This window comes from Ochotona princeps, chromosome X (assembly GCF_030435755.1).
Source record: "Ochotona princeps isolate mOchPri1 chromosome X, mOchPri1.hap1, whole genome shotgun sequence".
In the NCBI taxonomy this organism is placed as follows: Eukaryota; Metazoa; Chordata; class Mammalia; order Lagomorpha; family Ochotonidae; genus Ochotona; species Ochotona princeps.
The window spans coordinates 16,607,661-16,632,963 of record NC_080865.1 but is presented as its reverse complement, the minus strand read 5'-3'; the positions used below and the strand labels follow the sequence as shown (position 1 = coordinate 16,632,963).

The following is a 25,303-nucleotide window of genomic DNA, read 5'->3' as shown; positions in this document are numbered from 1 at the left end:
TTATAACTTGTTGGAGGTAATTATTATCCTTGAAACAACTGACCTTGGCAGGCCTTTCCTAAACTTCATTGATTCTGTTTTTCACTCTTTCAAACAAGGTGTTGTTAGATCCGCCGTTCGTCAAAATGTTAGATTTGCCGACCACCAGGGAAAGAATAACTCAGCCGAAAATTTAAAAAGAATTTAGACGGCCTTTATTTCAGCAAACCATGGTCAGGGGCTTCACTTTTCCGTGCAGCGGAAAGACAGACGCAAAGGAGCGGGATGCAGGGGAGGAGGGGCGCGGAAGAAGTGGGGGAAGAGCCCTTGTAAAGGAGGTGAGCGGAAGGGAAAACAGCCTCAGGGTGGCTGCACCTGGGGATCGCCACCTGGTCCGAGTGGAAGCAAACGCCGCTCTCCTCCGGTTACCGCGGTAGTCATCAGGTATCCTTAACATCATCCACCGTTGAGTTAACCTGTTAATAATGTTTCTCTTTTTGATTACAGATCCTGTCAGAAATCAAGAAAAATCTCTGAAAATACCTACATCGTGTTCCTTTAGGAACCAGCTATGGGAAATATTGATTGTACATTCTTTTTATTGCAATGTGATTCACATGTGATAAAAATTCATCCTTTCAAAGTGCACAATGCAGTGGTCTTTAGTATATTCACATCATCACTCATTCCAGAACAGTCTTAACACTCCAAATAGATCGTCTCTACACTTTAGTAGTCATTCCTCATATCTCCTTTTGAACCACAAAGCAATGCTCTGTCTCCAGGGATCTGCCTTTTCTAGATGTTTTCTCTAAAGTGGATCATTCAGTATGTGACTTTGCGTCTGGCTATTTCATTTAACCCTTGTCAAACGTTCACTGATATTGTAGCATATGTCAGTATTTCATTCCCTTCTGTGGCTAAATAATTTTACATTGAACAAATATGACTTGCTTCCACTTTTTGCCTATTTGGAGTAATGGTGCTATAAACTTGTAGATGCAAGTGTGTGTGTGTTTTCATTTCTCTTGTGTAGATAAGTGGGACTGGAATATATTCAACATTTGTAGGAACTGTTTTAAAATATTGTATCTTTCACTTCCTTGATACAACTCTCATGCCTGTGAGTTGGTCTGTAAGAGTGACCATGTTAAACTTTTAAATTATCTTTTAAACATCTGGCATGCATGAGGAGTGATGCCTCCTGTAGATCTTTCTTGGCACTTGGCCTCACCATTTCCAAATTAAAGGTATTGCAAAAAAAAAAAAAAAAAAAAGAAAAAAAGAAAAAGAAAAAGCAGCTCCTGGGGAGTCTTTGGTGGTGAGGATTTGGGGTCTCTGAGCTCCTGGGTTTCTGACCTCTCGAGCTGTATGTCTGGCCACCTGTCATGGTCTATACCTGGGCGAGAGGACTGCTTGTTGCCAAGGCTGTGACTATGGACTGAAGCCATTTGAGAACGCTCACCACGTATACGAGACTGATTCGGGGGTGACTGTGTGGAGACACTCATACACCTCACGTAGCCAGGTGCCTCTACCGCGTACAAACCACAAACTTAAACAACTCGGCGGGCTGGGCAAAGTTCGCCTAACCTCTGACCCAGTCTTTTGCCTCTTAGGTTCTCTGAGCCTGCGCGGGATTGCAGGCGGGCGCGACCTTCTAAGCATGCGCAGTCCCTCGGCCGCGCTCTTGAAGGCGCTCCCGCGGAGTGCGCGCTCGCGCACACGCACAGCCTCGCCTGCGCGCACACGCGGCCTCTCGCTGCACGCGCTCCCGCCCCGCCCCGCCTCCTCCCCCTCCCGCGCGCCCGCCCGCCGCCCGCCGCCCGCCGCCCGCCGCCGAAGCTCTGTAGTATGGCATCGAGGAGAATGGAGACCAAACCTGTGATAACCTGTCTCAAAACCCTCCTCATCATCTACTCCTTCGTCTTCTGGGTGAGTGCTCACGCCTGGCCAGTGGCCGGGTCGCCGTTCATCAGTCCTCGTGCTGATGCTTTTAGAAAGAAAGGTGCGGTGCTGAGGAGAAAAAAAGCAAAGCAAAAATCAAATCTCGGCTCCCGGGCCCGGGGTGCTGGGTTGGGACTGGGATGTCAGGGTGCGGGTCGTGGGTGCTGGGACCCTGGCGCCGGCCAGACGAAGTCTGCAGGGGGCTGCGTAGTGGCGGTGACTGCAGGTTGTCAAGCTTTCAAAAAAAAAAAATTGTAAAATTGTAATCCATAGATTTCTTTTTAAACTGGCGGGATAGGGTCAGTCCCGGGGGGAAAGTTGCTGGTTTATTCGTCTGTTTTTCTCTCAACACCCGTGCTACCTTACCTTGCCAGTCCATTCGCGACGTCTCTTAACAGCTAACCTGTGGACGGCTAGGAGGGGAGGCGGGAACTCGGGCTTGAGCCCAGATTCTCAGTGATTCCCGACCCCTCGGGGCTGCGGGAAGGAGCCGCCAGAAGCCCCTCTGCCTCCCAGGTTGGGCAAGGGCGACCAGAGTCCCCCAAAAGCAATAATGGGGAGCCGGCGCCGTCACCGCGTGGAGGCGCACTGGGAAGAGAGGGTCTTACATAAGTCAGGGGCATATCTGAGCTTTCTCGGCGACCCAGGAGATGAGTCGTAAGGACCCTTTTTCTACCCTTTCCAGCCCTTCGACTCCCCGTCTGGTTTTTCTGTCATACCCCTGCACAGCAGAGTGGGGTAGGACCCCCCTGCCGCCCACTTGGCGACAGCGATAGCACCCCAACTCTATTCCCCATCTAACCAGTGCTGCCACCGGCCGATGAGGCTCGATGCAGAAGGGTGACGTCAGTCCCTCAGCCAGGGCCGTGGGGGAATGCGTGGTGCACCTCGCCAAGAGATGAGCCCTTCTGTGCGCGGGAGGAGGAGGCGGGAGGAGGGGGCTCGAGGCTTACCTCATCCTGCTTGGCAATTCGTTGGATCGGTTCTGTGCTGATACTGCAGTGATGCCCTTGGAGCGGTGGATGCTACTAAAAGACCCCCATGCTTTTCCTTTCCCTGTAGACGACCCCCATCTGACTTCCCATTCCCACACTAAACCACAGCCACCCCGCAGCGAGCTATCCCTGCAGCGGACCCCTCTTCCTCTGCGATCTGGGTCGTTTCAGATTCCAAGGCAGTCATTTTGAAACCTGAAGCTCTATAGGCAAAGCCACTGCCGCCTTTGGTTGTTTTTCTCTACACCCCCACCCCCCATTAGCCCTAATTTTGCTTTGAAAGTGGAGCACAGTGCTATAAGAGGTACCAAGGCTCTGCTTGATGGTAAACTGCGCTGTTTGCAACGGCCAGGGTAGAAGAGATTTATTAAGGATTAGAAGAAGAAGAAAAAGAAGATGAAAATCCCCAGGACCCCCGGGCATTTCCTTGCCACCGACACTGCTAATTCTTTAGATTGGGGATAAGTGTGGGCTCCCGGGACCCGACGTATCAGGTGCTCTGCAATAAAATGGAACGGATACATTGATACAGTAAATTGTATAAGGTTAACGCACACTCGGACTCCAGATTGGAAACCACACAGGTTGAAATTTCTCAGTGGTAGAATTGTGAACTGTGCACGGATCATATCATTTTATGTTCTTCCTGAAAAAAAAAAAAAGCCATAACGCCTGCTGTTGTTGAAACTTCCAGAAGCCATTCCTGGAAACGTTTGGCTTTGAAATTATTTCCTTAAATCTCCTTTTGTTTGGCTGTTTACTGTTTACTTGATTTCTCATTCGTTACTGATAGAAATCATGGTGGGGGGGGCGTCGTTGTAACTCGTGGAAAACTAAAGGAAGGTTGTTTGTTCTGCCTCACTGCAGGCTTGGTAAAAAGCAGCTGTTGCAAGCTCCGGTTTTTCTGCCAGCTCTTAACTCTCCTTGCTTAAGCCCCTTCTCCCCAGGAGTCTAATTACTTAATGATCCCTAATACATCTCAATCAAGGCTTTGAAGGTCCTCTGCAAGTTCCTTGAAGCCTGCATTTAAATTTTTTTCTGCTTTCAAGATATTCTAGTCTAAAGCACGGTGTTTACCTGGAACATTTGCAATAGTATAAACGGCATTCACAAGCAAAAGAAGGAGATCTGCTCAGATTTGGAAGTGTGTGGAAAGCCACTGATTTGAAGTATGCAATTCAGTGGGGTCTAGTCTATTACAAAGGGGATGTATTTGAGCAGGTTCATAGACGTATGCAGCCATTACCGCAGTCAATCTTAGACTATTCCACCAACTCAAAAAGCCTCATTTCTTTGTCATTTCACTCCTCTTCACCAAGCAATTTCTTAGATACCCCCACCCTAAGCAACCACTGATCTGCCTCACATCTCTATAGATTTTGCCATTCTGGACATCATATATATGCTTAATATGTATTTATATGTGATCATATAATATTTATCCTTTTGTCACTGCTTCCTTTTAAACAGTACACCATTTTCAGGATTCACTCATGTTTTGGCATGTATAATACAAGTATTTTGTTCCTTTTTATGGTCGAGTAACATTCCTTTTTTATGACTATCACATTTTGTTTATTCATTTGCCTATGGGTGAACATTTAGGTTGATTGGGCCTTTTGACTGTTCTGTATAATGGTTCTGTAAACATTCATGCGTAAATTTTCATGTGAATATGTTTTCATTTTGCTTAGCTATATGCTTGGGAGTGTCAGGCTGGTTTCCAAAAGAGCTGCATCATTTTACATTCTCCTGTGCAGCGAGAGTTCCAACTTCGCCACATCCTTGTCAACATTAGTTATTATCTGACTTTCGGATTGTAGCAGCCCTGGGAGATGTGAAGTGGTATCTCATTGTGATTGATCTGAATTTCCCTGATGAGTAATGATGTTGAGCATTATTTGCATTGCTTTTTTTTTTTTAAATGTGCTTTTTAATCATTTGCTTATCTTTATGAAGAGATGTCTATTCATTTCCTTTGGCTATTTTTTTTTATTGTTTTAATGATGAAGTTGGTAAGACTCCTTTATATATTTTGAATACAAGTCCCTTATCAGATGTATGATTTGCTAATATTTTCTCCTATGGGTTGTTTTGACTTTCTGGGTGGTGTTTGAAGTACAAAAATTTTAACTTCAAATTTTTTGTTTGTTTGTTTGATGAAGTCTAGTTGACTATGTTGTTGTTCCTGCTTTTGGTGTACCATGTAGGAATTTTTAGTCAAGGCCAAAATCACCAAGATTTACCTCTTGAATTTATTTTTAAAGTAATTTCTCAGTTCTGTACAAGCAGTTAATATCTGACTCTTTAGCTCTTACAGATGCAGCTGGCACATAGTAGGTACTCAACTATTTTTCAGAGCTTTTGGTATCATGCTAGGTAATTGACCGGAATGTGACCTTGATGCTCTTCTAAATAGAAGGTAGAAGAAAGATTAGTAAGAATAGTTTCCTTAGTGTTCTTGTGAGTTTTCTTTTTTTAAAACTTTTTAAAAAAAGATTTATTTATTTTTATTGGAAAGGCAGATGTATAGAGAGAAGGAGAGATGGAAAGAAAGCCGCTGTTTCATCCACTGACCCACTCCCCAAGTAGCCACAAGGGCTGGAGTTGAGCCAGTGCCAAGCCAGGAGCCAGGAACTTCCTCCCAGTCTCCCACATGGGTGCAGAGTCTCAAGGCTTTGAGCCGTCCTCCAGTGCTTTCCCAGGCCACAAGCAGGGAGCTGGATGGGAAGTGGAGTAGCCAGGACCAGAACCGGCGCCCATATGGGATGCTAGTGCTGGCAGGCAGAGGATTAGGTAGTTGAGCCATTGCGATGTCCCCCCTTAGTTGTTTCATTAGAACTTCTCTTCCATCACCTGAATTTCAATTTAGGACATTTGACCTTAAAATGGTGGCATACTGGTAGCCTCAAGGCAGTTGATGTACTTGGGCATAAGTATATCATAAGTCTACAGTTATGAAAGGGGGATCATGATCTGATCTGGTCTCCTGTCTGCGTTACTCTTCTTCTCTGAGGTGCTTCTCTAAAATGATGGTTCCCAGCAGGGACCAGATCTGTCTTGTCCCTGATATTTGGCAGTGTTTGCAGGTATTTTTTGGGTCACAGCTGGGAGGAAGGGTGCTGCTGGCATCTACTGGGTAGAGCCCACAAATGCTGTTAAGCCAACCTACAATGCACAGGATGAGACTTCACAACCAAGAATTATCTGGGTCAGAATGTCATAGAGTGCCAGCAGCCTCTGCACTGTTTGACTGACATAGCACTGAGTTCTGTGAGCAAAATGGAGTCTTACGAAGAACTCACTATTTTTGGAACCACCATGTCAGAGCATGCTCAACCTACATGTGTAAGAATAAACCCTCTTTTGTGTTGTACCACAATCTTTTACTTGAAGGCAAAAGGTAGGTAACTAACTATATGACTCGTGTTCAAGTGGATAAAATCTTTTGTATTCCAGTTAGAAAACGTCACATGGATGCTAGGTAAGTAGCTCCTTTATTTTCCTTAATTTGTGTGTTTCATTTCCAGGTTCATAGAAAAGGAGGGGGAAAAACCCACTGAAGAGTAAGTTATCCTGGGCTTTAAAGACTAAGAAATAGTCCTTGGTACACAGATTTACTTAGCAAATACATATTTGACTTGATGAGTGAATGTGACTTCATCAGTAGTCTTGGGTTCAATTGCATCTTAAAAACTTACTTGCACTGTATCTGTGGTGATTTGCATGTGCCCTTGCCATTCACAGGTGGAAAGCGGGAATAGAGGACTTGAAGACTTGCTCACCCTAATGATAATTTAGTCATATTTTTAGCTTCAAGATTTCCAAATATTTTAGTTACTTAATTTTCTATTGAGAATTTGATTTATTAGACTATACTACTGTAATAATATGGGGGGGGGAAGGGGGAGGGGGGAGAAAGAAGGAGGAAAGAGGGAATCCCTATATCTACAAAACTGTACCATGGAAAATAATAATGAAAAAAGAAACAAAAAAGAAAGAATGTGATTTGGTATACCTTAAATATCATCATATATAAACCAAAACATCCTTCTTTCATAACAAATATGTTGTTTTTCAGTATCAAGCAGGAGAAATTTTATAAATATGTTGAATGTGAAGATTTAATTCATTGCAACTTGAAAATTTACAATGATTGAGCTAAACATGTACGGGCTTTTTTATTTCTTGTTATTCAAACAATATAATTTAATGACTACTTACATCTAATTTACATTAGGCATTATAAGTAATCTAGAGCTGGTTTAAAGTAAAGAGAAGGATGCATGTAGGTTGTATTTTACAAAAGGGACTTGAGTGTCCTTGGATTTTGCCATCCTGTGTATGTGTGTGGTGGGAGTGGTTGTCCTAGAACAAATCCATTGAACATACCAAGATGAGAGAGGGAGGGGAGGGAGGGAGGGAGGGTGAGACAGAGAGAGAGAATGAATGAATGAATGAATCAATCTTCCGTCTGCTAATTTGCTTTCCACATGGCTGTAATGGCCAGGGCTGTGCCAGGCAGAAACCAGGAGCCAGGAATTCGTCTGAGTCTCCCACATGGATGCAGGGGTCCAGTGCTTAGGGCCATCTTCTGCTGCTTTCCCAGGCATCTTAGCAGGAACTGAATCTGAAGTGGAGCAATCAGGACATGAACCAGTGCCCTTATGGGATTCCAGCGCCACAGGTGGAAGCTTAATGCACTACGTCACAATGTTTTTAATGCTCTAAAATTTCACAGTAATAATACCTTGGTCTATTTTTTTTCTAAAGATTTGTTTATTTTTATTGGAAAGGTTGATATACAGAGAGGAGGAGAGAACAGAGAGAAAGATCCATCCGTTGATTCACTCCCCAAGTGGCTGCAATGGCCAGAACTGCACCAATCCAAAACCAGGAGCCAGGAGCCTCTTCCTGGGGTCTCCCATGCAGGTGCAGGGTCCCAAAGATTTAAACCTTGGGCTGTCCTCGACTGCTTTCCCAGGCCACAAGCAGGGAGCTGAATGGGAAGCATTGCTGCCGGGATTAGAACTGGTGCCCATGTAGGATCCTGGCGCATGCAAGGCGAGGACTTTAGCCACTAGGCTACTGTGTTGGGCCTGCCTTGGTTTATTTATTTATTTATTTATTTTAGTTTTAAAGTAAGATTTATTAGAAAAGCTGAGAAAGGAGACTCCCGTCCTAGTGACGGGAGGGGGCTCTGAGATAGAAAAGACCCCAGCCCTCTGCCATAGTGGCAGGAGGAAAAGTAAAAAGACCCCGCCTTGGTTTATTTTTATCTTTTTCTTCTATGCCCTTTGATCTGGGAACTCAGGTTCTTGAGTTTGGGGGAATTTTCTCTAATCATTACTTGATTTCTTTTTTAATTGTTCACAATGATGGACTTATGACTGTTTATGAGGAACTGTGCTGTTGTAATGTATGGGAGAACTCGGCAGATGAAGGGATTTGGGGAGGGGGCTGGGGAAATCTCAGGGCCTATGGAACTGTATCATAAAATGATAATAATAGAAGAAGAAAAAATAACCATGGAAAAAATTCTACTTGGATGTTAGAGTTCTAAGACTGATTCTCTAGTTTTTCTCCTCTTTTCTGCCTCTTTTTGTTTTACTGTCTGGGAAATCTCTGCCTTTTGATTTTGTTGCAATTGCATTTGAGGTCTGGATGTTCTTCTAGCATTATGCTCTTGTTGCGTTAATGTATCATCTTCTAAAAATCTCTCTGATAATATTAGGGAATGGTTTTTAAAGTTTGTTTCCTTCTGAGTAATTTCTTTCAATGCTCCATTTGATGGTATGTTACAGGCTTTTCTCAAATTTCTGGTGGCATTTTGCTCTTTGTTCTGTTGGTGGTTAAAAGAGGGCAATAAAACCTGGTTGGGAGCTCTTATCAGGAACCCACTCCCACTTGTTGATTGTCAGTTGGATAATTTTTCTGGGTAGTTAAACATTGCTGATTGGAGCCACAGTCTGATCAAAATTTCTACGGAAGAATCCATGTCCACACTGCTTGTATTTTCCAGTTGAGAGACTATCTGACGAATAAATACCTGAACTCAATGGTAGAATCAGGGTAGACAAGAGACAGGAAGTTGAAGGGACCTACTAACTTTTCAAAAATGCTTAACTGGATCCTCCATCTTTTAGGTCCATTTTATCTAAAGTTCTAGTAGTCCGTAGAGCTTCCAATTTCTCGGTCTTTGGGGGATACTTGGATGTCAGCACTTCATTCTGAACTTTGCTCATAGCTACCGTAAGAATTGACTTTTTCTAAGCTTCCAAGATATTGTGGTTGTCTCCTCTTCCATTTTCTTTGTTATTGTGGGTTAAAAATCCTTTTAGTATGATTTCAGTGGAGTTTTGAGAGATAGCCAAGGTAAATGGATGTGTTCAATTCATCATCTTTAACTGGAAGTCCTTTTTATCTGTAGCTCTACATTACATGGTACTAATGAAATACGTGGTTGATAGTGATTGAATAAAGGAGCTAAAGTGGCAGTAGTTGGGACATGCTAATAAATCTTGGCATCTACTTTGCAATTTTTAGAACATTTTTGGATGTCAAGGGAAGTATTCTAGGTTGGAGTAGACTTCAGTGGGAAAATCCTGTATAATATCATCGAGTCATCAGGATTTGGAAATATCGGAATGAAGTTCTGAAGGTTACTGCTGCTTTTCCTGCATTTATCATTTCTTCCCAACAGGTGAAGATCAATGTGTCTCTTGACCTAAGTAAGACCTTGTTGGGTTCCTTTAATGTGGACACAGCAGAATGTATAGAATGCTCTGTGTGTGTATGTGTTTGGAGATGTCTTGATGTTAAACTGATCGGTATTTTGCTCTTTTTCTCTTGCTACCTTGATAACCCTTTGTGTTTATTCCATGTCTTGTACATTAGAATCCAGTGATTTCTTATTTTTAATCAACTTTGCTCCCCAAGTGCATCTGCAGTTAGAATGTGTGCAGTGCCTTTTGTAGCATTTGGGGAACATTGTTTTTCACCACTTAGTAGTTGCTTAGAAACTAGCTGAATTCGTGTCCAAGTAAAATAAAATGCTTTCCCCTATTTTCATCACAGCTAGAGTTCTTGATTTGGTATTACCACAAGCTACATGACGTATGACTCAGGGACTATTTAGCATTATACACTGTTTTGAAGTAAGTACCTCAGAAGGCACTAGCAATTGAAAGTCATCTGTGAATATGCTTCTTTGTTTAGTGTGCTAAACCCTTGACATAGATGACTAATGTGCCAAAGCGATTTGAAAAGCACTTCAAAAATATATTCTTATGTTTTTTTCTTTTTTGGTCCCATTTTAGTGGCTTCTTGTTTGAGTTATGTCCACGCAGTGAGCACATTGTTAGCCTACCTCTCTTAAGTTTCTCCTTTTGGCTGTTATCCCCCGTGCTATGACAAAATTCTTTTTATTCTTGGCTCAATGATTTTTATCCACTTCTAAATAGAATCCCAACATTTACGAAGAAAAGAATATAGGAGGAAAGCATAACAGAAGGTTTTTTTTTTTTTTTAAAGATTTATTTTATTTATTTATTTTTTTAATTACAAAGTCAGATACACTGAGAGGAGGAGAGACAGAGAGGAAGTGGAGCTGCCGGGATTAGAACCAGCGGCTATATGGGATCAAGGCGAGGACCTTAGCCACTAGGCCATGCCGCGGAGCCTGATAACAGAAGGTTTTGCGTTGTTGTTTTCTCTTTTGCTTATTATTTTCTCTGTTGAACATTTAGGCATTGAAGATATGTTGATAATAGAATTAAGGGGCACACTTTGGTGGAAGATTAGTGCTTTTGGCAAGGAATGCTGGCAGTTTCTGTCGTCTCAGGTGTTTTATAATGGAGAATGATTGGGTGTGTCAGGTGTAGGTATTAGCTGAGCCATCTACATCTGTGATTCTCAAACCTGTTTGCCAGTCAGAATTGTTCAAGGTACTATAATAAGATGCTTAGGGCTAATTACAAAATTTTCTCATTACACTGGTCTGGGTTAGGGTGCCAACACAGATATTTAAAGAAATAAGCTCCCAGGTAATTTAGTTGCGCAATTAGGACTAGGAACCATTGACCCAGAGATAAGTTGGTAGATGCCAGCAGGCCTGACTTACCTGAGTCCTCTGGATTGGGAAGTAGCTAAGGAGTATCTACTATTGGCCTATTGATTTAGTCATCTTTGCCAAGGTTCCAGGACTGAATCTCCATTGTGCTTGAGTAAACCATGATGCCTTATCACTCTTGGGATGTTTTGCCACTTGCTGCTGATTAAGCAGGGCTCCTCAGAATCACCAAGGGCTTCTGAAAAATACAGGTGTTCAGTTTTATCTCTGGAGTCATATTTTTGGTTAATGTGGAGAGTGCCCTGGTTGTATGTATCTTCCAAAAAGCCTTGCCAACATGATTCTGATCCCTGGGCTGTGATTCCCTATGGTCTGTAATGTGGTTTGTTATAAATGAATTCGTACCTTATCAATGTTTTCCTCTGATGTTTTCTGACATACTAAAGCTGATGGAGCAGAGTGTTCCACAGAACATGATGTAGCCAATGTTGTATTGAACTGGTTTCCAGCAAGATTCTGCAGCTGAACTCTGGGATATTGGAGTACTTTAAATTTGTTGGGGGTAGGGGGAGAGACATCTGTTTTTGTCTACTTGTTCCAAGAAGTTAGGACGACTCTTGGTATGCCACTGTCAAAAGAAGAGACTATCACCTACTATATACAATAAAAAAAAACATTCATTATTTACCGAAGTAAAGTACAAGGCTGATACATCTGAGAACTCTGGTGGTGGTTTTGATTCCAGAGGTATGAACTCTGGAGGTATTCTATGTAGGTGAGACTGTTTTTTGACTGACTCTGAAAAGCATGTTCATTGTAGTATAGCTGCTGCTGGTTGGTTGACCTGGAATTTTGTCACTGCTGTTGTAGTTGGTATCCAGAAACGAGATCCCTGAAGCCAGTTGAGTGGCCATTGATGGTTATAGTAAAGTGAATTGCCATTGATCAAAAAGGTTTAAAATCAAGTGCTCGTGGTTACTGGTCATTGTTGCTCTTGAGTAATCAATATTATTTTCATCCAAACAATGAGTGTAGAGACTTATTCTTGCCTCAGACTGCCTGTTCTTAATTCTTGCTTAGCTGAGATTGCTTTTGAACCTAAAGTAACCATTTGGCAAACATCATGATGGTGATATGCAGAACTGTTGGTTAGATCATTTTTCTAATTAGTTCACAGACACTAAGAGCGTATTCTTAGCAGCAATTGGACAAGGACTTCACAAAGGTAAGCTTGGTAATGAAGCTGATGGAATATGTTCCTCGTCATGCTTTGTATGTCTTTATCTCTACCTAGGTTCGAATTCTATTTCTAATGAAGCTTTTGAGGACTTTTGGCTTCTCTCAATTTCCATTTCATAGTTCATGCTGTATTACACAGTTGATATTGTTTTTAGCATTTATTTCAATTACAGAGAGTTTGAAATTAGTCCTATGTGAAGTTGTGGCTTGAATGTTTATTGTGTGACCTCAGTAAGTTATATAGTCTCTCTGAGGCTGAGTTTCCTCTTCCGAACTACAGATACATATTCTTGCCCATTTCATTGGAGTGGTGAAAGTCAATGACATTCAGGTGCTTTGTATGCTAAAGTGTAATATATAGGTGTTTTTGCAACAGCATTCCTTATGGCACAGAATGTTCGTTCTTTTCCCCCTCATTTCTTGCTTGGGAGATACTATATTAATATTTGTTGACTAAGTTGACCAGAAAAATCCTCATTCTAGAAGTTAAGGATGATTCATGTTTTGAATGTTGTGGTTTGTTACTGAGGCACGCTGAGTTTCCAGAGAGACTTGCGCAGGAGTGCACAGCACTGAGTTCAAGCCTGTATCAGTGGGACAGGGACATGTCTGTCCAGGATGAGTAAATATAAGACCAAATGGGGAATTCATTACTTCCATTATTTTATCGAAAATTTTTAATTTTAGAAGTTTTAAATTTACAAAAAATGGATAAATACACAAAGGTATCATATAACAAAGTTTCCCTATTATTTTACATTAATATCATAATTTGTTATAGATAACTAGTATTAATCTATATTATTGTATTAACAGAGTCCATTCTTTCTTTTTACTTAGTATTTATCCAATCTCTTTTCTGTGTTCCAGGATGCCATTGAGGCTGCCACATTACATTTGGTCATCATGTCTTCTTAGGCTCTTTGGCCGTGATGTCTCGGACTTTTGCCCTGTATTTGATAACCTTTAACAGCTTTGAGAAGTTTTTGATGTGTGTTTTGTGGATTTCCCTTCTTTGGGGATTTGTCTGATGTTTTTCCTTAGACAGTTTTAGGATGAAGATTTCAGAGGTAAAGTTTTACTTCCACCACACCATTTCAAGGCATACCATTGCCTTAACTTGGCACTATTGATATTGATCATGACTTTGATTACTTGGTTGAGATGATTTATCATGTTTGTCTCCTATACTTACTACTTCTCTGTTCTCGAGTAATTCACTATGCATAGCTTACAGTTTGAATGAAGGGTTATGCTCTAATCCCTTGAGAGTGGAGTAGTTATTTTTTCAATTCAACAAATGTTAAAACCAACAGTAAGTACAATGGCACTTAAAAAGTTTTGAAATCCAGGTATAGTCGTATTTGTTCAACCAGATAGTAAAATGCTAAAATCCTTTGAGCCAACCAGGAGCTAGACAAATTGCTGCTTACCATTCTCATTCGTGATTGACTTATCTAGCAGATGCCATACACTAAAAAATTAACTTTGAAGAAGAAGAGATGAAATTATCTCCTGTCAACAGCATAGCCAGATGCACTTGGAGGATTAGCAGTCCATTGGAGCCTGCGGAGGACATCTGGTACCATAGCAGAGGGAGGAGGACAGAACAAATTGATCAAATACTCCAGAGAAGTTTAACAGCAAATTTCTGGGCAAATGGAGACTCTGGGGTGGACTGTGTCAGCCAGTGGACCTTGGAAGGATTTCCTCATCCTTGGATCTGTGAGATCGACAACATGTCAAAATTATTGAAATCACTTGAGTAGAACCCTCAGAACATGCTCCACATTGGGGACCGACCCTGAGATGACGTTGGGTGGCCATTCCCCATCCCTGGATATTGGGGCAGTTGGGAGGCTGTGTGTGGCTTCTCCCCTTGTCTTCCCCCTCCCTCCCCAGACACAGGAAAAAGATAAAGAAGGTGTGGGAAAAAAAAAGAAAAAGAAGAGATGAAATTATTGTTTTACAGATGTACTTGTATGCCAAAAAGCTCAAAAGATTGTATTTTAAAAACCTCTGATTTGATAAGTGGCAAGATACAAGATAAATATACAATAACCAGTTGTCTTTTATTTCAGTACAAAACTGAGAAAAGGAAAGGAAAACATTTCGTGTGCTGCAGTGGTAAAAATCGTAACTTCAGAATGCAGTGAACCGGAAAGGCAAGGTTCTTACATAAAGACAACTAAAATCTTACAAAAGGTCATAAAGTAAGTTCTGTACAGATTAAAAGACACCTGGTATTCTTGGTGAGAAGATTTTTGATAATAAAAATTTCAGCTTTTAAAAAATGTATTTACCGCATTTCCAAATTGAATCCAAGCAGTATTTTGGAGAAAAGAGGTGCTAATACTACATAAAGATCATATTGTTGATGTATAAGAATGAATGCAGGAGACAAGAGAAGCTTGGGAAAAGACATGCAATATGTGTTTCATCCATTATCAAAATTTACTATTGTGGCAGACAGACTATTAGTTGGCATCCATAATCCCTACTTCCTGGTGTTCATTCTCTTGTGTAATTTCTCTCTGTTTGCATATGGCTTAGACTTGTGACTTGCTTCTAATAGGTTACCACGAAGACTATCAACTGTATGTGGGTATATGGACATTGTTATATTACATTAGCTTGTAAAGTCTACTTTGTAAGAGACTGTTGCTTATTGGCTTTGAAGGATCAAGCTTCCAGTGTGAGCTGCCTTACGGAGAGGACTACATGGCAAAGATCTTGGGTCAGTCTCTGGCCAACATCCAGCCAGAAACACTGTGGTCAATCCACAAACAACAGAATGTGACCAGCAATCACATCATCTTAAAGAAAGATTTCCTCTGCTTTGAGTGTCACATTTGACCACAGCCCTGTATAACAATTTGGAGCTTTGTGAGATCCTGCAACGACAGATCCATCCTAAGCTCTACCCACACTTTTGAGCCGTTAGACACAGTGAAATAACAAATGCGTTTCATTTTAATCCTCTACTGTTATGGTGATATTGTTACAATGCAGTAGATACATAATTAACAACTATAAAGTCACTAAGCAATTCAATATGATGTCTTGAAACAAATGGAATAGAACAGTAAGAAAAATCAAGATTTCTAGTGTATATAATTTAGAAAATAAGAGACATTCATTTCAATATAACAACAACACGTTATTTTAACCCATACTACTATGCATGTATGTACATGGAGAACATAAAATCAGAGCTGATATTTAGATTACATGAAAACTTTCAGTGGGCTTAAAAGCTTACATAAAACATGGAGCACTTCATAAGAAAACGGAGACCATGTGCACAGTATGAGGATCAGAGGATTGGGTAAACCGAAGACTCAGAAGCAATTAATAATTCTGTGTTCTAAAATTTTTTTCAAATTTATCACATAAGATACAATAACTTAAGTAGTTATAAGATAGGGGGCTGAGGTTCAGCTGTTCATTAATATACTGCTTCCTTCATTTAGAAAATTCTAATTTGAAGAAGTCTGTTTACTTTCTGATGCAAGCTGCCTCTTAATGTGCACTCGTAACAGTTGGCTGATTGGCACTGGTCCACTGGCTATACTTTGGGATCTGCTGCCCTTGGGGAGGAGTTGGGAAACCTTAGTAAAGGTATAGTAAATATCTTGGTCTTTGGGGACCATATGGTCTCTTGTAATCATTCAACTCTGCCACTGTAGTGTGAGACTGTTATAGATCAATATTCAAGTGAATGAGCAAGGCTAAAGTCTAAGAAACTTTGTTTACAAAACCAGGTAGCCATGCAGATCTGATCCATGGGCTGTAATTTACCAACTCATGCACTAGGGGGTATAAATATAAGGGGGATAAGAATTAGAGTTTAAAATTTAACATGGGCCTGTTGGAGTGAGAGTGAAGCAGGTCTTACTGTTTTTTTTTTTTTTTTTTTTTTTTTTAACCTTGAAAGAAAGCTGCACAATAAGGCAATTTCTTGAGTATCCTATGTGGATAGTCCAAACTGAGATGTGCTGTAAGCATAAAATATGAAAAAAAATGTGACAATATTTTGGCTATGTTGACTTAGAGCATGTTAGTAGCTTTGTGGCTACTAGAAAAGTTAGATGTGTGACTTACCAATGTATCTGTATTGGACAGATGTTCTCTCTGTGCTCATCAATGAGGACCATAGTGCGGAGATGGTCAGAAGTAAAGGCCACCTTTGTCAGCAAGTAACATGCTAAACAAGCCCCTGAAAACCCACCCTATCCTTTCAATCTAGTAGTGTCTCAAATGAAACACACGAAAAATGAGCCCTATCATTAGTAACAAGTTGGCTCCTTTTAAGTTCTGCCTTTCCAAAAGGATATTTGCTTATTGGTTGGTCAGGAAAGCATAAGGTGAGCAGGCTTATAAGACCTGAATAAAGCAATTCTTTTTTAGGCATTTGAACTCAAGAAGGAAGAGACATGATTTGGGTAGGGCAGAAAGAGAAAGAAACCCAAGAATTCGGCCAGACATCTCAGTGGTGGAGGGCTGTTGACTATGTAGGCTCCACAAGCAGCTCTGTAGTGGCCCATGTGTCTCCTGGCCAGCTCACAAGAGTGATCTCCATGTTCTGGTGGGGCCTGGCAAAATGGGTGTGATTCGGAGTTTTCCCATTTCCCCCACTTTTAAACCTCCTTGGCGAACCAGGAACTGTGGTTACCTAGGGATTTGAAGTAAGGAGAAAGGCAGAATTGGAATTAAAAGAAGCTGGGGAGAGAGCAAAAGTTTGCAAAGCCCAGCAGTTTGATTCCGAAGCATGAGTTAATAAATGGTATTTTTCTGCAGCTTCACAGCGTACCTGGTGTTCTAAAGCAGTTAATGTTAAATTGCTTGCTGATAATTGGCGTAATGGGTGTAGCGAAACAGCCAGCCAGTAGTGCTAATGGAAGCCTGCGATTCCAGTAAGTCTTGTCTAAGGGATAAAGGTTCTCCTACAGGGTAGGAGCAAGTTACTCATTAATCTCCTTAACAGCAGCTGCTGTATTTGGGCCATGAGGCTAGCAGTTGTTTCAGTTTATATTCTTCCAGAGATGTTTTGAGGACCAACAAGAATCCTCTTTGTGTACTGTATTTTCCGAAAGATAATAGAATTTTTGAGGTGGTAGCTGGTCTGACAGTTTTCACAAACAACATAGAATAGGCAACTCTTTGGTGCCTTAATGAGTGTTTTAGGGGCTCTTGTTGTCCCCTCTTCACCCCTTTTGTTTTTTTCTCTTAAGTTTATGCTTCTGGTGGAAGCAAAGATCAGAGCTTTCAAACTAACATGTCAGAAGTGAACTCTGGGTATGTGACATGACAATTATTTTGAGAATAAAAAAGTCAAGCTGTCTAAAAAATAACCTATGTTTTAGGCCATTTTTGTAAAAAAAAAAAAATGCATGAGACACATTGTGTAAGGAGACCCATATCGAAATGTTAAGAGTTATTGGGTAGTAAAATGATTTATGGGTACTTTTTTTTCTTTGTGCTTTACTTGATTTTCTAAAGTTTTTTTCTCCTTTACATATACCATTAATTATTTGTAAGTTTCAGTGAATTATTATTGCGTGTAGAAGAAAAAAGAGTTGTGTGGTTTATATGGCACAAAGTCAGAATTATGAATGATCCTGTCCACAAGGGAGTATCCACTGTATGCAGTTAACTCTATCAGGCTATGGTGTTAATATTACCATTAATAGAGACTACTGTGATTATTGAGTGTTTCATAAAAGGTCAAGGATAACGCTAAGCCCTTCACATGCATTATCTTGTTTAATCCCCATAACAACCTTTTGAGGTCAGTATTACTGTTTCCCATGTTGGGAGGAGGAGGTTGAGGTTCAGAGATTGCATCTAAAATGTGCTTTCAATTTGAATGGCTCCACCTCTGCTGGACCCAGCAATCAATATCTGGTGGCATAGTTCTCCCTGACAAATCTTCGGAGATTCCTTAGAGTTTACTCTCTGAGGATCCTTCTCCCTTAAGCCACGAATTCTCATTGACTCCAGCCTTGACTGCTATAAACTGGTCAAGACTTAATACACAAGGGAGTAACTTTGGTTTTCCAAAAAAGATCAAGGTTTACAACTAGAGTGGGAATAACTGTCCACATGATTCTTCTGTAGAAAGGTGGGGCCATGGCCATCTTGTATCTTTCCCTGTCCTCCCTGTTCAATGTTTCAGTTTCCCAAGTGAGAGTTATCTTTTACGGATAATGGATGCAGATATTAGGATCCTAATACCAGGCCAAATATTCTGAGTAATTGGGCAGGGATCCATTCACTCCTAAAGGTTTACAACTTGATTTTGGAGTGGGTAAGAACTATGAAATACTGAAAACTGTCATGAGGATAGTCTCTTCTACTCTGTCATTTGAAAAAAAACCTGAAAAGACTAAGTTGCTGGCTCAACCTGTGTGAATATCATCTCTCCTGTGGTGATATATGCTTAGGATGCAAGATTGTGTCAAGTTTCCAACTACTTGCAAGATAAAAGCCAAAGCCTGGGGAGGCAGGTTCCCCCACGCCCCTGTGGTTTAATGAAGCCAAGCTGCAAGCTGTGGAAATCATCAGGTATTTTCCTATGGAGGTGACACTAGCTAGATAAAGTTAACTAATCCACACATGGGTATATAGATAAGGTTTTTTTGTTTTTGTTTCTTCGTTTGTTTGTTTTTTAGGGGGCACAATTGCCAAGTAAAAGTTTGTTAGCCTGACTGATCTTATCCTCTGTCCCCAAACCTTTCAGGAAGCCATCTGACTGGTCATTCCCTATGATTGGCTGGAGGAATTCTTGCTTGTATCAGGATAATTAGCTACAGTATCTCTAATGAGAAAGAAGACTTCGTAATGCATTAGACAGCATTTGAGAACTTTTAGCGCTAAAGTGGAATTTCCTCCTGGGTTGCTAGGCTCACGTCCTGTAAGGAGGCTTCTTTTTGCTGCTTGTAAGACCAAGGCGGTACCAATAGCAACAATAGTAATTCATCATGTATGATAGATATAAAGCTCATTAACATAAATTGTTCCCTAAATTATGTTAGCTAAAACACTGCTGTTCTACTTCTACCTTTACACCAAACTGGACTATCACTTTCCTGTCTGAAATCTCTCAAGTGGCAGAGGGAAACATTTTAGATGTGGGACCTAGCTCCAATAGCCCTTTTTTGGTTTGTTTGTTTTTCTTTTCTTTTTTTTAGTCCTTCTTTGGGGCCTTTGTCTTGTAAGGGTTTGCTGAATAAAGTTTTTTCATGAGTAAGGATTTTTTTAAGGATTTGTATTGACAAAATATATTTGTAGATGGGGCATAGTTCACAGAGATAGGAAACTGTGTGAAATCTAATTTGAACATGTATAGTCTGCAGTTATGTTGTCCTTTATATGTAAAGTAGCCCCAAACAACTCCTACAGCAATTAAAGAATGGAGTTAGTCTTTCTCCTGCTTACTTCCTCCAAATCTCACCCTCACTCATCTCCCATAAATCACTGTCTCGCTGTTGAATCTCTCATATCTCTTATATCTCTACACTCCTTTCCTTTTCTCCATCTCCTTGCTACTGTCTTTGCTCTCACTTGCATCATCATACCAGTATCTTGTCTTCCTACCTTTAGCTTCATTTCATCCCATCTTTTCTGTTAAAAGAATCAGTCTAAAAAGGGTATGATAAAACAGTAATTGTTTCACGTTACCTAAAAGGTAAAGTTGAATATTTTTTGTGTGTCCCAGTCAAATGCCTATTCTGAACCTCACGGTCCCCTCCTTCCCCCTTTCAACTTCCATCTGGTCACTGGATCACTGGCTCCAGTTCCTCTGTGCAGTGGCTCTCACTGGTTTTCAAGAGTTCATGCAGATGTCACACGCTCTAGGAAGCCTTGCCTTTTGTAAACAACCTCTCCCTGCCACTTTTGTGTCAGTCTCCTTCCTTTATGCCTCCTCTGAACTTTGCTCATCCATATGGTACCTGTGTCATATGGTAATCACTTATTTGCTTAGTACCAGCCTTCCACGTTTATTCATTGCATTTATTCAAGAAACAGTGCTAGGAGCTTTGCCTGTCATATGCCAGATTCTGGGCTTCAGTTGTGAACAGAATGAGTAAGATGAATCTGTGAGGATGAGAGGAACAGGCAAGAAACAAGAAAAATAGGATGATTTCAAACAATGATTAAATGCTCTGAAGGAGAGTCATGGGTGGTAGGATAGGGCTTGCATGATAGGATCATCAGAGAAGGTTTTGCCTTGAGTTTAGACCTGAAGCATAAAGAGGCTCATACTCTAGAATGTAGACAAGCTCAATTTATTTTTTTTCCTATTTGACGATGACTGTTAAGCTGATCAGTCCAGTTATCCATGTGGAAACGGGTAACTCAGAGGTCAGCTTATGATTTTTGATTACTGTCAGAAGTGCCAGATTTAGTTAACTAATTATCGATTCTTTTAGCATGGACAAGCATGAACCTGTGTTTTTGTTCTTTGTTTTGTTTTTCGTTTTTGTTCTTCCTTAATGTAGGTATAGAAACAGTGGAAAAAATGGCAAAGGACTGGGGAATGTATATGTAAGCAATTAAGAGGTGATCATGATTAAACCATTTTGCTGTCAAATATAATTGTGATTGGGATGAACTAATGAAATTAATCGTGTACCATTCTGGCATTTCCTGGAATTTGAGTGATTTGTATTTCCCTGTCATCTCCCTTACAAAAATTTCTACTAATCCAAATTGATCTGTTCCCATGGATTGTTCACACATTGGACTTCTATCTATGTGTTTATGATGGTCACTGCAAATATTCTAAAATATAGTTTCCTGCTTTACAATGATGATGAAAACTTTTGTCATAAAGTAGACTGGTCAAACATTTTTCATGGCTGATAGATTTGAGTTGTGGTGTCAGCCTACATTTAGGCTTCTATACACAATCTTATGTCTCTCAAATCTGTTTGTTTACCTTCTAAAAATGCCGATTAAACATCAGTTCAGAGACTTGAGGTTATTCTAAATTCATTGTCAATTGAAGCTCTTTTTGTGTATTGATTTTTGTGATCCCAGCAGCTCTGTATTTAATCTGTTAAGTGATACCAGTTAGCTACTTCTGAAATTATGAACCTCAGCACTCCTACAGAAAAAGCACCTGATGAATGTGCCTTTATCATGTCAATTTCAAGTAGTCTGTGGTCTTTATCATGCTACCTTCCTATCTGTGCAGTTGGAATCATCTCAAACACAAGTTCTGCTTTTCCCTGTTTATATGTGGACTTGCATGTGTTTAAGTAGTCATGTACCTTGTGTTTGATAAATGAAGTCTTGATGTTGGGGAAGACATATAAGTGACTATATTTAACTTCCAAGGTTAACAAAGAGAATATTGTTGAGACCCTTAGAACCACCTGGCTTCCCATCTGGTTATATCTTCCTCTTTCCCCTCTTTCTTCTCTCCTTTTCTTGGCAACCATACAAACTTAATACTATCTCCATGATTTCATTTATATTTGTACTACCTATGAGTAAACTCGTAAATGGCCTGGTCTTTTTGTCTCATTCTTTGGTCTATGTTGAACATTACATAAATTGAATAATAACCTATGCATTTGTGTGAATTCTTCCACTTATTTGAGATCCATCCATGTTGCTACTTAGGTGTATAGTCATTCTTTTTAATTGCTATGTAGTATTCCATTATGTGACTATTATGCTCTAATAGTTATTGGACATTTATATGGTAGTGTAGCTTGCTTTTTGTGAATATTGCTACAATGGACATTGTTTTCTTTCCTGTTGAATTATGAATTTTTACATATGCATCAAGTATACTTCTAGAGTGATTTTTAAAGGAATTGTATATTGGGGGAATTCTAGTTGTTCCACATCATCACCACTTTGTTCTTGCTACATTCTTCAATATTTTTTTCAAGCTTGTGGAAATTGGGTGGTATCATGGCACTGTTATTTTGTATTCCTCTAGTTAAAAATGACAAAGTATGTTTGCGTATTTTTCTTGCCCAGTCTTATATCAATTTAGGGGCAATATTTCATATTGCCCAAATAGATAACTTAGTTTTTCCTTGCTTTCATGAGTTGAGGGAGTTGAGTTTACTTAAAATACATTCCAAGAAACCATGTTCTTATTAACTTAATTGTGTTTGTATACAAGATATTTGAATGGATTTTAATGTGAATGATTTTTATTATAGTTCAAAATATTTAATTGTTAAGTTTATTCCATCTGACTCAGCTTAATTCTTTGTTTCTTTGAATTTTGCTTCTTAGCACCCCTAGCTGGAGCTTTGGTGTGGACACTTTAAGTCCTGAAACTGCCCAAATGCCATTTTTACTATCTACAAGCCTCTTCTGTGATTCAGAGACCAGATGTTGGACTAGATGCGTTATTCAGTTTTTTTTCAACAGTCATCTGTGTGTCTGATAAGGCATTGTGTCTGTGTTATCTCAGTTTACAAAATTAGGAGTTATCCAATATTTGATATCAGAAATGCTTCGAACAATTTGGACTGAAATTTTTGGGAAGGTTATTTCATTAATTATATATCCAAAAGAGGAGGGATTATAAAACAATCTATTTCTTTTAACCTGGCATTTCACATTAGTAGAGGAAATGCTAAAATCAGCTATTTGCCCAGGCTGTTCCACATGGATCTTTATTTAATATGTATTTTGTTTAATTAGTAGGCAGTAATATAGATTTTTCTTTTCATTTGACTAGATGTTGAACATAGGGGCTGGAATATTTAAAAGTCAATGCCTTGAAAAATCATTTATTAATAGTCTAATACATATGTTCATTCTGTCCTCTGAGAATATGATCAATTCTTTAATTCCTTTATGTTCTACAGGAATAAATGACCAGTTTATGAAGTTGTTGAGAGTGGGTCAATGGTAGTGATTTATGGCTATGAAACTTAGCCCATCAGTTTAATGGTAAATTCTGGAAAAATGTACTTGTGATGTTTCCAGATTTATCCATGTTCATTAGTCTTGGAGAAAGCATTGATTGTATTGATTACCTATGTTTTCAGGTGTCCTAAATGACCCTTAAGCAGCAACATTGTTAATCCCCTCTTGACTTTCTCTGGGGTTGTTAACCTTTCACCGTTAGTTTAAGGTGAATGACCTACTAGATCTTATTATATGTTTCCAGTGAAGAAGTTGTCAAGCAGAGGGAGTTTCTCCCAGTAGGGAACATTTGACAGTGTCAGAAGATTTTCAGCTTTTCCAACTGAAGGGAATTTGTTGCCGAGTTCTTAGGAGAAACACAGAAAAGTTAGATGATCAACAGTTACTGTTGATTTATATTGCTATCATTACAGTATACTTGTGAGAATATACCAGTTCTTGGGTGATGACAATGAGGTCAGTGTTGGAATGCTGAAGCATTTAGAGGTATTTAGGTGTATCTTAATAGGCTATGCCTTAGAATAACTATAGGCATCTTGCTGACTTTCTCTGTGGTTTTATTTTAGGCAAACTATCAACAGGGCTCAAATGATACTCTGTGAAAAGGAAACTGTATATACTCACATGTCTGAGATGTTGTGTTTGGTTTTCCCTCTTGCCCTCATCTGCCAATGAAGAATTTCTGTTGAAGGAAATCTGTTTGGATAATTTTGCCACTTCTACTCTGTAATCTTGGGGTTATTTGTGTCCCTCCATGGGGTAGTCTTAGGATTTCAGAACATTCATGTTGAAAATAGTCTTCCAAGTTGAGAAAATCAGGGTACTTTCGGGACAACATTTCAAATGCTAAGAAAAAAGAAAACAAAAACCTCTTTGTTGTTGGAATGTTTGTCTTCAATACTTTCTTCCTTGGTGCCATCTTTACTTGCATTGCCAGGTGAATTTCAACAGTGTCTTGTGCATAAGAAGTGTGATATGTTGAAACTGGACATCTTCCCTTTCTATTTTCTTTTTGGAAAGAAAGTACTTATGGAATGATTCCAGTTTATTGTTGATAGTGCATTAGAAAATCACAGAAAGCTAAATATCTCATTTATCCCTGCTTTTTGTCCGTTAAGCTTTTTCCTCCTGCCATGTACTTTCAGTATTCCTCTTGACTTGGAGGCAGCTTTGCTAATGGATTTGTGGTTATTTTACCCATGCACAGAGGCCAGGTTAGCATTAGGAAGATGGATTGGATTTTCTGAGTTCAGAATTTCTGTTTGGTGGTATTCACACTCTTAGGTGGTTAGCCACTTGATTGGCAATGAGCCATAAAGAGGCCACAATTTGGTCAAAGTGCCTAAAGAACAGTAGAAGCTTTCAAAGTCATGGGAAGTAAAACAGATTTGAAATCATGGTTTACTAAATAGGTTTGTGCCCTGCCATTTTCCATTTGATCATAGTTTTCCCATGTCCTGAAAAATTCTTAAAATTAAGTGGCCATAGATTTTTCTATACTGAGCAGTATTCATTTAGCAATTTGCCAGTGTTACAAATGTATGAGTAAAAGGAGAATGGCAAATTTGGTAATCTACAAAATATAATAGAAATTTGTAAACTCTCAAAATAATCACATGCCACTAACTGAAAGATCATCTGAGCAAAGGAATAGACAATGCATAAAATACAAACCAATTTGTAAAAAATTCATTGTATAGTACTTTAAAAAATGGTGTAAATTGCCACTTTACTTTTAAGTAGTTCTTATTTCTGAGAGTCAGAGAGAGAGACAGACTGACATTAGTTCTATCTGTTGGTTCACCAGCCGAATGTCCACAACAACGCTAGGACTACAGTAATGTGGTACAGGTCCAAAGATGCCAGGAACCCAGTTAGTTGAGCCTACATGCCTGGGAATTGAATCCAGGCACTTTGCAATGGGTTGTGGGTGTGTCCCAAACAGCATCTTACCCGTTACACTGAATACCTTCCTCCTAGTCCCGATCTTACATTGGTGGGAAACATCTGGTATAGAATTCTAAGCTGATGATCTTTGTTGTTGTTCTCTTTGTTTCTGTGCTTGAAGATATTGCTCCTCTGTGTTGTAGCCTTTCTGTGCCCCAAAGCCTTGGTTGTTTCTCACATTTTTTTTGTCTTAATGATTTTGAACAATTTCCATTTGATA

General features: G+C 39.8%; 1 protein-coding gene across 1 annotated transcript in view; it reads left to right on the top strand.

The window, feature by feature from the left end:
- The first annotated feature begins 1,750 nt into the window (after window positions 1–1,750).
- The window catches only part of TSPAN7 (tetraspanin 7), a 111,712-nt gene continuing 88,159 nt past the window's right edge, over window positions 1,751–25,303 (top strand). Inside the window, exon 1 of the mRNA XM_058658596.1 lies at window positions 1,751–1,914. Coding sequence (XP_058514579.1) covers window positions 1,834–1,914 — 81 coding nt within the window. The 5' untranslated portion in view covers window positions 1,751–1,833. The remainder of the gene's footprint in view (window positions 1,915–25,303) is intronic.